This window comes from Taudactylus pleione, unplaced genomic scaffold, assembly GCF_031769625.1.
Source record: "Taudactylus pleione unplaced genomic scaffold, aTauple2 ptg000276l, whole genome shotgun sequence".
Taxonomy (NCBI): domain Eukaryota; kingdom Metazoa; phylum Chordata; class Amphibia; order Anura; family Myobatrachidae; genus Taudactylus; species Taudactylus pleione.
In genome coordinates, this window is record NW_028284678.1 from 1,300,774 (window position 1) to 1,315,272 (window position 14,499).

The window sequence follows — 14,499 nt, forward strand, 5'->3', positions numbered from 1 at the left end:
AGTACAGAGGAAAAATGATGTAGGGGTCCCCCGTATTTTACACTAACAGCATCAGGCTCTTTCTAGCGGGGTGTAATGCCACAGCAGGGGGACACTCTTCACTTGATCCCCTGCTTAAGCATTCAGCACCTCCTACTAGTCAGCCTAGGCCGGGGATTCCTCAGGAAGTGGGGACCCCCTAATAAAGAGGTCCACCACAGGCCTAAGCTGATAGCCCGGGGGTATGATTAGCACCCCTGCTGGGTGTGGGTGCCAGGTTCATGGTGTAAAAGATAGAAAAAATACTATTTTACAGGGGACTACAGGCCTCAGCAAGCCAGCCCCGCTTACTGGTACTTGGAGAACCACAAGTACCAGCATGCGGGGTATTAGGGGCCTGCTGGTGCCTGTAGTACTCCTGTGCAAGAAATAGTAAAAAAAAGACAAGACACACACACCGAATATTGTATTATTTTATTAAACATTCACACACGCACTCACTCTCACACAGTCACACACAATAAATATTTATCTTCACTCCCTGTAGCCTTTCTGTCCTCTTGTCTAGTAGTATCTTAGATCAATGTAATAAAAATCATACTCAACTACCCCTTGTGTCATGTCCTCTTCAGTCCATTTAGGCATTCAGGGTCTACTTAAAAGAAAAAAATAAATTGCTTGAGTCCACCAGACACTGTATTGAACTGTATGGTCACCGCTACACGAATGAACGCTAACCGGGAGAAGCTCCCATTAAAAGAACAATGGGGAGAGCGTCCATTGGCTGAGAAGGCAAAGCCCCTGGTTGCTGATTGGATCTGACAGTCTGCACTCCGGATCCAAATATGGGAGATCCGATACAGCGAGGATGGTGTTTTGCTCTGTTTTTGGATCTGGAGCTGGCAAGAAGCCGGGACCTGGATCTACTCAGAACCGATAAGTTCAGGTGGGTTCGGTTTCCAGGAAACTGAATTCGCTTATCTCTAGTTAGAAGAAGAGATGAGCAGGTCCGGTTCCCTGAGAACCGGATCCACCCGAACTTCAGGGATCCGGGGCGACCAGAGGTGCCCCTCGGATCTCTCCTCCCCCCGGATCCCTAATTGAGGCAAAACCTTGTAATCCTCTGTCGGATCTCGAGGTTTTGCCTCGAGTGGCCATTTTCAAAAATCCCTTTGCCTTCAGTGGGCAAAGTGCTGATTGGCTGACAGAGCCGTCTGTCACGGCTCTCAGCCAATCAGCGTTAAGCCCATTGAATGCAGGGAAAAAAAAGATGGCGCTGGTTCCCATGGCTGGCACCCTCCGCTGCTGACACACCAGCTGTCGGCACCCCCTTTGCTGACACCGCCAGCAGCCCCGCTGCTGACACCACTGGCTTCCCCTTGCTGCCAACACCGCCGGCACCCTGCATTGAGAACACCCCTGCACTGCCGACACAGGGCCTGATTCAGAGCCGAACGTTCTGACCAGAGCACTAGCTCTGAATCAGTGCCCTCCTACCTGAAAAAGGAGCAACCTCCTGGCCGCTCGCATAGCTGTGGGTGACCACCCACAGCATATGCGAGCGGCCAAAAAGATGGTCGCGATGGACAAGACCATCGCAACCATCGGGCTTGCGACGAGACCCTGCGGTAGGGTCTCGCTGCCGCAAGCCCAGGAGTGATTTTGGCTCTATCAAAGCCAAAATCACTCCCACTGACATCATTACTGATGTCAGTGGGGCCGGCTTCAGACGGTAGGCGTTCCCATGGGAACGCCTCCGTCTGGCAGCCACGCCCACGGCATGCCCACAAAAGCATGCTGTCACTCACCATCGACAGCACGCCCCCTTTGGTGAGAGACCCCGAGCTACGTATTCCTCGTCGCTCGCCGGGTCTCGCGCATGCGCACAACGGAGCTCCCTCCGTCGTCCGCATGCGCATTCGCACAACATTGACCCGCTCGCGAGTGTCCTTTGCTCGCGAGCTGGTCTGAATGATCCCCACAGTCAGCAAACCTGCACTGAGGACATCGCCGGTACCCTTCACTGAGGACACTGCCAGCACCGCAACAATGCCATTCAATGTACTGAAGACACAATCAGCAACCCCTGCACTGCCAACACAGCCAGCAAACCTGCACTAAAGACCCATCTAGCACCCCTGCAATGCCGACACCACCACTACCCTTCACTGCGGACACTGCCAGCACCGCAGCACTGGCATTCCATGTACTGAGGACACCGTCAGCAACCCCCACACTGCCAACACAGCCAGCACACCAGCACTAAAGACACCACTGGCACACCCGCACTGCCGACACCGCCGGTACCCTTCACTGAGGACACTGCCATTCCATGTACTGAGGAAACCGTCAGCGACCCCACACTGCCGACACTGCCGGCACTCTCACACTGAGGACACCACCGGCACCCCTGCATTGCCGACACTGTCAGCACACATGCACTGAGGACACCACTGGTACCCCTGCTTTGCCGACACCCTGCACTAAGGACCCTGCCAGCACCCCTGCACTACTACCCAATGTATTGAGGACTCCATCAGCGACCCCACACTGCAGCTACTCCCACAGAGGGCATCCCTGCACAGCCGACACTGTCAGCACTCCTGCACTGAGAACACTGCTGGCACCCCGCTCTGCCGACATTGCCGGCAACTATGCACTCAGGACACTGCCAGGGCCCCCACTCTGCCAACACCGCCACACTGCCAACACTGATGGTACTTCCGCATTGAGGATACCACTGGCACTCTTGAACTGAGGACACCGCCAGCACACTTACTGCCAACACTGCTGTCACAGTAAGTGCACTATTGGTGTATCCAACCCACGCTGAATCACACTGTATCCATGTTGGAACTTGGAAGCTGAACTGCCACATGTTAGTGTCGCCCACTGTGTCGCTTAGCTTAGTCAGCCAGCTAGCTGGATGCAACCTTTTGGCCTTAAGTAGATGAAAAAAATAATATTGTGAGGTGGTCAAAATTTATTGGAAATTACTGGAAATAAATGTTATTGAGGTTAATAATACTGTAGGAACAAAAACAGGTCCATTTTATGTGATTTTAGCTGTTTTTATGATATTTTAAGAATAAATCCAGATCCAAAACTGAAAAACAATACACCAAGGAATAATATCCAAAATCGGATCCAGATCCAAAACCAGGGGAGATCCAGATCCAAAACCAAAACCAAAACACGGGGGTCGGCGCACATCTCTAGTTAGAAGTGTAGGTTCCTAGCATACTGTTGATGACCGGCTAGTTGAAGGCTAATTCCATCAAAACTAAATTCCATAAGCTAAACATGAAAGTAAAATATTAGTTACAGTATCTGGGGTCCAGCATTGCACTCAAACTGGCAGATCCGCCAATGTCTCCATTCCATACCAAGGCAGGCATCAGGAGAATGAGGGCTCAGACAGAATGCTGGACCCTAGATTAGTAATATCCTAAATTATTAACTTTAGGAAAAAAAAATATTTTCAGTTTTAGATAGTAGTTATCCTTTAAGAGGGATTTGAACATGTAAAGCTCTGCGCGGTACAGAGAAAAGAAATCTGTCAGCTCTGTTTATATTCTATTATCCGCAATATTAAATACAGGCAACAGATCCCGGAGAATTAACACTGAAGATTCACTTTCTCTGGAGTTGGGAAACACTGCTGTTAAACAGTGGTTAGTGGTTAAACAACACTGCATCCTGCACATTAAAGTCATATTACATCAGTTTTTGCAAGTGGTTGGCTAAAACCTACAGTATGGATATGGATGAAAATAGAACTGAAATATTGCCAAACTGAATTCTGTGTTTGGTCTATTACCAATATATCTTGATTAATTTTAAAAAATGCATTTGTTTATTTATTATTATTATTATTAATAATAATAATAAATAATAATTAATAATAATAATAATAATAATAAATATTTAACTATTATTACATATTTATTATTTATTACAGGTCGTAAAGTTTGCTATGCAGACTACAAGCATCCATGTTACAAGATTGCTTATTTTCAAGACTTAACAGCGCGAGTCGGCTATCATCAGGCACATCAAGTCTGCGACGGAGAAGGCGGACATCTTTTAAGCATTGAAAGCGAAGCTGAGCAAAAACTAATTGAAAGAATGCTGCAAAATCTCACAAATTCAGGCTCTGGAAAATCGGATGGAGATTTTTGGATCGGGCTCTCAAGAAACCTAGAATCTACGGCTTCATCGAGTGCTTGTCCAGAACTCTACAAGTGGGCTGACGGGAGCACCTCCCAGTTCAAGTAAATCTCAATCATCATAATAATGTCTCAGTTAATTCAGCACAAAATCATAATTTGTTTAAGATTATTATTGTACAATAATATGATAGTAATATAATTGAATGTCTGGATATACTCAGGAGAGAAATATAATGGCATATTCAAAGATAATCCAAAACACACTTGTCTATTTTAAGCATAATTGAATAAAATATGTTTTTAGTTTTACAATGTATAACTGGACAATGATAAAGAAATTAAAAGACACTCAGAGATTGTTCATTTTATACAGTAGATAAAAGTTTGCATAAATAACCATATATAGTTTTTTTTAATTATTATTATTATTAGTACAGCCTGGTAACCCTATTTTTTAATGTTAAAGCTATAATTTTGAAGATTTAGGGGCATGTTTATCAATATATGGCTTTTTTATCTTAATACCGCTTATTCAAGTGATAGATGATCACCTATCACCGTGATTTACCAATACAATCTCAGCTGTCAGAAGGGTGCTGGGAGAGGTGAAGCTTAACTTAACTGAAAAAAAAATTGAATTAACCACAGAGCCCCCCTGTGACGGCTGTTTCTGCATGATGAAGACAAATATATACTTCTAAATAAGCTTCATAGTGCAACCATTATTAAATATGGGTATTTTTTGCTTTGTATGGGTATATTACAGCTAAATTAGGAGACATACTTTTTTTTTTTTGAAAGCATAACATTCAAAGTTGACAAGAGCATAGTTAGTGAATGCAACTATATGACTCTCCAATCATTGCTATTTTTTATTGATTTATCACTCTAAAACACAGAATATACAGGATTCTATTCTTCAGAAATATCTATACAAGAGAAATAAAACACACCGGACAAAATAACATGGAATGCTCACATTAGACGTTAATATGGCGTTACGTCACCACCTGCTTTAATGACAGCTCGGATTTTCCGAGGCATGCTATCAATATGACTTGATCACATACATATAACATTGCGCCCATTCCATGACCAAGTGGTCCTTCAATGCAGCCAAATTCAGAGGGTGTTTGTGTTTCTCCTTCACAGCCCATTCCAACATGTCCCAAATTTTCTCAATTACATTGAGATCTTGTGAATTGGAGGGTCATGTGAGATGTGGCACATCAGTCTGGTGCTCTGCAAACCACTAGCGTGATGGACAGTACAATTATCATCCTGAAACAGTGGATCCATGAGCTGGTCCTCGCCTTTCATAAACTGGACAAATATCAAAACCGCATGATCCAACATTATCACATAGTCCACTGCTTTCAAGATATTGGACACCTCGACCAAAGGACCTGCTCCAGCACTCGAAATACACCACCAAACCATGACACTTCCACCTCCTTTCAGCACAGCTTGTTGGGCACAGTCTGGTTGGAATGCTTCCCTAGCCTTTCTCATGACTCTGAAGTGGCCGTCATTGGAAAATAAGCAAAATCTGGATTCATCAGACCATATGATGCTTCTCCACTGTTCAATGGTCCAGTGATGATGCTGTTTGGCCCATGTCAGAGGCTGTTTCTTTTGGATGGTTGTTAACCTGGGACGCAACAGGACTATATGACTGAAACTTCCTAACCCATGCAGTGCACACCAAAGTGTTCATTCTGATACTGTTTGGCTGGGTCCGGCATTGTACTGTTGGAGCAGTTCCTGATGCGTTTGGAACCGATTGGCTGTTGCTAGGCGTCCTAAATGCCTGCAGTCCTGATTTGTCACGAATGACTTTCGGGCCACTGTTCCGCCATTGAGATTTTTGGTGTCCATGCTTTTTCCACTGTAGTTGTATACTGCTCACTGTCTTCGAGGGCACACCAACAAACACTGCCACCTCCAGGCTATGGCCATGCTCACGGCCAAAAACAATGGCTCCCTTTTGGCACTCAGTCACATCATATGTACGACCCATGGTCCCACCCAAAAAAAAACAATATGTCAACAAATTTGCATTGTATCAACACCTCAGACATTCACAATGATCATCCAATAGTTTTAGTGTCACCATCTACACGCATGTTCACGTCCTGCTTTGTTGAACTTATACCACCTTGTCTTTCAGCATTCCATATTATTTTGTCCGGTGTATTTATATCCGCTTTATACATAAGGGGCCTGATTCTGAGGTGCGCGAAAATGGGCCGTAACTCTGGACGGCTGCAGCAGACAGATTTTAATGTTTATGTACTAAGCCTTGGAGAGAGAGAAAGTGGACGGAGATAAAGTACCAACCCATCGGCTCCTGTCACTTTACAGGCTGTGTTCGAAAAATTACAGTTAGGAGCTGATTGGTTGGTGCTTTATCTCTGTCCACTTGATCTCTTTCCAGGGCTTAGTACATAAGGGTTGTAGTATGATATGCTATGCAGGTATTCTTAAGGCTTCATGGGCACATTCACATTGACCACTGTTTTATCCATCCACGTCCACAACCCTCATCATTAGTAGGTGTCTGAAACAGACATCCCTACAGAATAGCAAAGAACTCACCTAAACGTTTTAGTTGGTGGAAAGAAATCAGAGCACGTGGATGATCCCCAGCAGACTCCAACTCCACCACAGCTATCGCATTCTAATCCCAGTCTGAAGTGCTTAATAAAATAGAGGGCCTTCTATGTATCCTATAGATACTGCTTTACTGCATTTGCAATAGTTTAGTTATGGTGTTTCTTGTGTATATATACACATACATAAAGGAAAGTCCACCAGAACTATGCACATTACTACTTAGATCCACTCCAGACATGAATAATAGAGGGAGTGCCAATCATACGATAGCATTAGGCGCAGAAGCTTATAAGCTCAAGTATTGACGCAATTGCTGTACTGTAAGTAAGGTGGCATAGCAATCTGAAATAAGACACTGAGGCATGGAGAGTTGATGTACACACAGCATTTATTATTTGGAGTCAGTAGGAAAAGAATAGGTGGTCAAGAAAGCATTGCAGACAATTAGCTTCAACCAAAACACCATATAACCAAATTGGTGCAGCCATATAGCCCAGATGCAACCTGAGTTGTGGAGAACCCACCAACCCTTAATTTCGGCAGTCTGGACATTACCCTGAGGAATGTGCCCAATTGGTGACAAGCTTATCTCATTTCAAAGGGGAAGTGTCTCACAATCACCTCTTGTACCACTTGTGCATTGAGAGCATTGCTTTCCTGCCAAGCTGCACCTTCTCTATCAGGCAGATAAAACACAATACAATAGGCAAAATATTGAGAAGCAATAATTAAGCAGAACAATCATAAGTAACAAACCAATAACAAAACAAAAAGATGCTGAGTGGGAATTCAACCTGTGAAGAGAAAGATATTTCCCACCCAACCAAACCCTTAATGCAGTGGTTCCCAAACTTTTTTGAATCGTGGCGCCCTAGTGCATCAGCATTGTTTCATGGCACCCCTAAGCCAAAAGTTTCTTATTGAGAAATTCAGAAACATTTTTAGTGAAGTAAATTGTGCCCACCTGTCATCCTTAGGTTTGGTTTTATAATGGTGGACAGGTTTGTGCTTCTGTTTGTCCACATATTTAAATTACATTGACCATAAAGAATTTGATTTGGTGCTGGACCACCAACCTGAGGCACCCCTGCAAGTGTCCCGAGTAGGGATGTGCAGGCTCGGATAGGTTCGAGTTTGCACGTGGAGTTCGGATTTTTCCCTCCAAAAAAACGGAACTCAGAACGAGGCAAAACGTCATCTTACATGGACGAACATCATCATTCCTGGACAAAAGACCAGGAATGATGATGTTCGTCCATGTAAGATGACGTTTTGCCTCGTTCTGAGTTCCGTTTTTTTGGAGGGAAAAATCCGAACTCCACGTGCAAACTCGAACCTATCCGAGCCTGCACATCCCTAGTCCCGAGGCACCCCCATGTGCCGCGGCCATGGGTGCCGAGAGGGGGGGAGCGGGTACAGTTTACCCGGGCCCGGGCTTGCTAGAGGGGCTCAGAAGGGCCTGGGTCTGGCATCGCCCCCCCCCTCACAGCAGCTCAGCACACAGCTTGTGCTGGGCTGCCGTGTGAGACTGCTCGCGGCTGCTGAAGCAGTCGGAGCAGTCTCCTATGGCCTTAGGGGGGAGCGATCACACTGATCGCGCCCCTCCCATCTTAGCATCGGGCTGGGGGCTTACAGTGCCCCCCTCCCCGGTACGCAGCGCTGCTACATGGCGCTGCAAAAGTGATATTTTTTCTCTTTTTTTCAAGGGGGCATGGCCACGCCTCCCATGATTAGGCCACGCCTCCTCCTTTACCCGGGCCAAGCCAGGCTCTCTATGGCCCTGGCCGCGGCGCACAGTTTGGGAACCATTGCCTTTATCACATTCATAACTCCTAGTTCCTTGCCCCCATATGTACCCATTCACAGCAGCTTGTCCATCATACTAATATTCTATCCCATCTATCAACAACACAGAGTAGGCCAGACCTTCCCTTACCTGAGCGCTTATGCACCATTGGGCTAATAAAGTCTTCCTTTATTTAGAAAAACCTTCATGTTTGTCACTTGTATTATTTGTACAAATGACTATAGTAATGAAAGTTTTGGGGGGTTTCAAGTTTCGGGATATTGTTCTCTAATCATGTAGGTTTTACATGAACAGTGCTGAGCTACACTGCTGCATTTGACTATCTTGCGCCCAATTTATTATCCAAAAGACATTACCAAACCATGGAAGCTATCCTCAGGCTGCTAAACTCTTGCATTTAATGGTATCATCCTGTTTCAAATGTAAAAGTACTAATGCTGACCTCCTTATGTGTTTCTGATAGGAACTGGTATGCTGACGAACCTTCGTGTGGTAGTGAGGCTTGTGTTGTTATGTACCATCAGCCGACTGCTAATCCCGGAATAGGAGGACCATACCTGTATCAGTGGAATGACGACCGGTGTAACATGAAGCACAATTTTATATGTAAATACCCCCCAGGTCAGTGAGCTATCTTACACAGTACTTTTTTTTTTTTAATTTATACATTTATACATTTTCTCGATTAATGCTACTATAAACTTGCAAGTATGCTTTATATCCCTGAAACATATCTACAGTATTTGTTTATTTGATAATCACTACAGAACACGAAATTACACAGCAAATGAAAATTTCACTACATCCACCTGAGTGTTACTCATAAAACATCCTCAACATTAATACAACGGTAATCACATTGTATAAATACAACCTTTTCTCCCCACAGCCAGCTCCGAAACCAAATTAACAATATTCACATTAATTAAATAAACTTACCACCCCCTCCCCAAATAGCCTCAACATCAAATAATTACTATTTACTGCAAACCTAGCACCACATTCTATTAATAGCTCCCAAATTATCCCTGAGTTAAATGAATTGTCCTGACACCCCAATTTTAATTAATAACACTACTATGTTTAACATCAACAGCTGTTAAGCAAGCAATGCATTAATAATTCTTACACTCCACTAAATGAATAACCCCAACATTTACACCACCATTAAATTGCTAGCCCACTCCCATTCCCATTCCCATTCCAAGGCTGCATTTGTAATGAAGCATCACCTTAGGCAGTACCATGTAAGAAAAGGTTGGATCTATATATTACATCAACAGGAAGTTTCATTGTCACATGACCATTGTAGCAAACTGAATGTATCTATAAAGGGATGCTGGTTGCAGTACAGTGCTGTATTGTTATAGGCCTTATATAATCAGTATGATACAATGTTGGTGTGATTAAACTATTAGCTCACACCTCCATCCTTCTTCCATCTGGTTCCTGGTGCTGTACATTTCATGGGCAGACTCTTCCATCTGCCTCTCTTGCTGCCTGCACATATGACAAGACACACATGTCACATGGTGTGAACCCCAAGTGTTTATGAACTCAGGAGAAGAGAGAGGGAACAGACATAGAGGGAGGATATTCTGCGCCAGGTTACAGTAAGGTGGTTGGTCCAAGGGTGGGAACCATTCAAATGAAAGCTCTGGCAATGGAATGAAGGGTTCTGGGTTTATTTCTATGCAACTGGAACCCCCCTCCCCTAACTAAGCCCTTTTGTCCTTGCATTTAATGTTGTCTCCATTTTGTCTAATATCTAGTAATATGTACTCACATTTTGGAGGGGCCCCAATGATTCTAGAATGCTCTCCTCAGCAGTTGTTCATTTTAAGCCCCATAGTAGTGCCCTAGTTAATTGTACGCCCCATAATAGTGTCCTAGTTCATTGTAATCCCCATATTCTAATAATATTATTATACTTCATATATAGGGCGCCACAGGTGGTCCGCAGAGCGGTACATCGGGCAAACTATAAGATAGCAAAGGTAGAACAGTACAATACAGTAACCAGTACAAAACAGTGAACAGATAAGGATTAACATCAAAATTCCCAGTAAACCACATAGCTACGGAAGCAAGAGGAGAATTCGGAATAGGCTGAAACCTGTTCCCATTAGTGAGGTCGCAGAGTGCCAAGTTGGGAGTGTAGAGTGTCTATGGCGTGCAAGAGAAAAAGGCTGTGAGAACAGGAGGGATGAAGACTCTGCTCCCAGGAGTTTACAATCTAGAGCAGTGGTGGGCAATAAGCGGCCCTCCAGCTGTTGTTGAACTACATATCCCAGCATGCCTTGCAATAGGTTTAGCAGAGCCAAATAGCAAACCTGTGGCAGAACATGCTAGGATGTGTAGTTCTACAACAGCTGGGGGGCCGCTTATTGCCCTTCCCTAATCTAGAGGGAAGGGGGAGACAAACGCATCATATGAGGAGTGGGCAGTGTAAGGGGTGACGTAAGCTAGCCCTAGTTCATTTTATGCCTCACAGTAGTACTACATAGTTGTTTATTTTAGCTGAATAGTAGTGAACTAATTCACATAATGCCACACAGTGCCCCAGTTCATATTAACTTACGCAGTCTCCACCAGACCATATTAAGCTATGTTGTAGTGCCCTTAGATAACATTGTGCCACACAGTGCAGCCAGTTCACATTATGCCACATAGTGCTCCTAGTTCACATTATGCTACAGCGTGCCTCCGGATCACATTATGCCACACTGTAGTGCCTCCTGTTCACATTATGCCACACAGTGCCCCAGTTCACATTATGTCACACAGTGCCCCAGTTCACATTATGCCACAGCGTGCCTCCAGATCACATTATGCCACATTGTAGTGCCTCCTCACATTATGCCACAGCGTGCCTCCAGATCACAGTATGCCACATTGTAGTGCCTCCTCTTCACATTATGCCACACAGTGCCCCAGTTCACATTATGCCACACAGTGCCCCAGTTCACATTATGTCACACAGTCTCCACCATACCATATTATGCTATGTTGTAGTGACCTTAGATAACATTGTGCCAAACAGTGCAGCCAGTTCACATTATGCCACATAGTGCTCCTAGTTCACATTATGCTACACAGTGTGCCAGTTCACATTATGCCACAACTTGCCTCCAGATCACATTATGCCACATTTTAGTGCCTCCTGTTCACATTATGCCACACAGTGCCCCAGTTCACATTATGTCCCACAGTGCCCCAGTTCACATTATGCCACAGCGTGCCTCCGGATCACATTATGCCACATTGTAGTGCCTCCTGTTTACATTATGCCACACAGTGCCCCAGTTCACATTATGTCACACAGTATCCACCAGTCCATATTATGCTATGTTGTAGTGCCCTCAGATAACATTGTGCCACACAGTGCAGCCAATTCACATTATGCCACATAGTACTCCTAGTTCACATTATGCTACACAGTGTGCCAGATCACATTAGGCCACAGAGTGCCTCAGGATCACAATATGCCACATTGTAGTGCTTCCTGTTCACATTATGCCACACAGTGCCCCAGTTCAAAATATGGCAAATTGTAGAGTCCCCAGTTTACATTATGCCACACTGTGATCCTAGTTTACATTATGTCAAATGCTGCCACCAGATCATATTATGCCACCCAGTGTACCCAATTTACATTATGCCAGTATACCCAATTTACATTATGCCACAGTGCCCCTGATAGCCAATGTAGCAGCTACTGATAGCTGCTTTGAAATCAGATGTGTGAGAGGAGTGCCCTCCAGTGAGTAAGTGGACACCATGCAGGGCCTCAACTTAGGGGGGGGGGATAGTGGGGCACAGGACTTGAGGGGGCACAGAGGAGAGGCTGCTGAGGGGAGCCCAGGTTGCTGCAAGTGTGGGGTAGAGGGTGCGGAGGGTGCGCTCGCCCTATGGGTGTAATGCTGGAGTAATAGTGTGTTGTGGTCTTTTGTGTTCGATGTTGTTTGTGGAGTGATGGGGTGTAGGGAGGGAAGGGGGTCTAATGGACTGGAGGTGGTGGGTGAGGAAATGAAGACAGAGGCAGAAATGGGGGCCAAAGGGTTTATTGGAAAAAAACAGTACTAATCCTGTTTGGTCCCAGGCACCCAGGTGGGGTGAGCGATCCACTTGGGGGTGTGTGTGGGTGGAGACTGGGGAGGTGAGTGGACCCTTTTAGGGGGCTCCTTTCCATGCAGTTCAATAGACCGGCACGTTACCCCTGCTGGACCTTTGGTCAACAGTCTTAGGATGTCTCGGGGGGAGGGGAGTGGTGGGTTGGCAGCGGGTCTGGCGGTTGTGGATGTACACCCTGGCGGCGTCCCGCGCAGGGGTATAAGTCTCGGAGTCACTTACCTACCGGTAGGATTTGTTGGTGAAAAAGGCTTGGGCTGCTGGTAGCTGGTGTTAGTTTCCTTTTGCAGATGCGGTGTTGGATGGCTGTTGCGGTGTCAGCGGTTGGAGGAAGCTCTGTGTGTGGTAGTGGCTTGCTGGTGCACTGTGGGGCTTGGTGCACCGCGTTGCTGGCGTTCTGTTCCCGCTGCCTGGTGGGTGCCTGCTGGTGTGGATCGCTTAGGGATTGCTGCTGGACGAACAGCTGTGAGTGGAGCTGGTGTTGGTTGCTCCCAGGGGGTGGTGCATGGTCACCTGGGTCTAGCAGGTGGAGTGGTGATCAAGAGGGGTGCGAAGGGCTTTGCTAGGTGTGATGCCCAGTGCGGCCCTGCGGGTGGTGGGTAGAGAGGGTTCTGGAAGCAGCAAGGCTCGACCGAGTTCTCCGCAGGAATGAAGAGCTCTGGTGTAAGCTGGCTGTGGTGTCAGAATGTAGGGGGGTCTCCAACGCATTTCGGCAGGGGCTCTGCCTTCTTCTTTACCTCCTTGGGTAACGTGCCGGTCTATTGAACTGCACGGAAAGGAGCCCCCTAAAAGGGTCCACTCACCTCCCCAGTCTCCACCCACACACACACCCAAGTGGATCGCTCACCCCACCTGGGTGCCTGGGACCAAACAGGATTAGTACTGTTTTTTTCCAATAAACCCTTTGGCCCCCATTTCTGCCTCTGTCTTCATTTCCTCACCCACCACCTCCAGTCCATTAGACCCCCTTCCCTCCCTACACCCCATCACTCCACAAACAACATCGAACACAAAAGACCACAACACACTATTACTCCAGCATTACACCCATAGGGCGAGCGCACCCTCTGCACCCTCTACCCCATTATATCGTTACACACAGGACCCGGTACTCCTGCTTTTAGGAAGGTGCAGCACCCCGACACAAACAATACATCTCACATCCCATCTGCCCATACAGCAGAGCGCAGTTCTAACCCATCATTTGCTGCAAGTGTGGGTTTGGAGCCACACACTGGGACCAGCAGACAACCTCTCGCAGCCCGGCCTTGAGAGACACAGCGCTGCCATCAGGGAAGGGGGGCACAAAATTACTGCCTTGCTCACGGGGGCAAAAATCTTAGTTTCTGGCCCAAAACCATGCACTGTGTTAGGATGAGGAGCCATGCAATTTGTCATTGGGTTGCATGGACTCCTACAAAGAAAGGAATTAATTACTCTACCCAGGTGGCATCGGGCCACAGAACCTCTTTAAGAGACTTTAAAAAATATTATAATAAATTGTATATGATTGAATTGGTATGAACTAGGTGCAGGGGAGGTAAGCCCATTATGCCTCCGGACCCCATAGCAAAGACACCCCCTATAGTTACACCCCTGCATGTACTGACTGTGCAGCATTGGGAAAATGCTTGGTACGGTACATGCACTTTAACTACTGGATAATAATACAGCAATGAGAGAAGCTAGGCATATGTGAGTGTTGTTTGTATGACATTTGTACATGGGAATATATCTGATCCCCATTTCAGTGTCATCAATCAGATGACTTTCAAGTTATATATTCACTGATAA

General features: G+C 45.9%; 1 protein-coding gene across 2 annotated transcripts in view; it reads left to right on the top strand.

Moving 5' to 3' along the window:
• The window catches only part of CHODL (chondrolectin), a 152,804-nt gene that overhangs the window by 78,962 nt on the left and 59,343 nt on the right, over positions 1-14,499 (top strand). For both annotated transcript variants that reach the window (XM_088481680.1, XM_088481681.1), the window contains exons 2-3: positions 3,941-4,253; positions 9,038-9,195. In XM_088481680.1, coding sequence (XP_088337806.1) covers positions 3,941-4,253; positions 9,038-9,195 — 471 coding nt within the window. The remainder of the gene's footprint in view (positions 1-3,940; positions 4,254-9,037; positions 9,196-14,499) is intronic.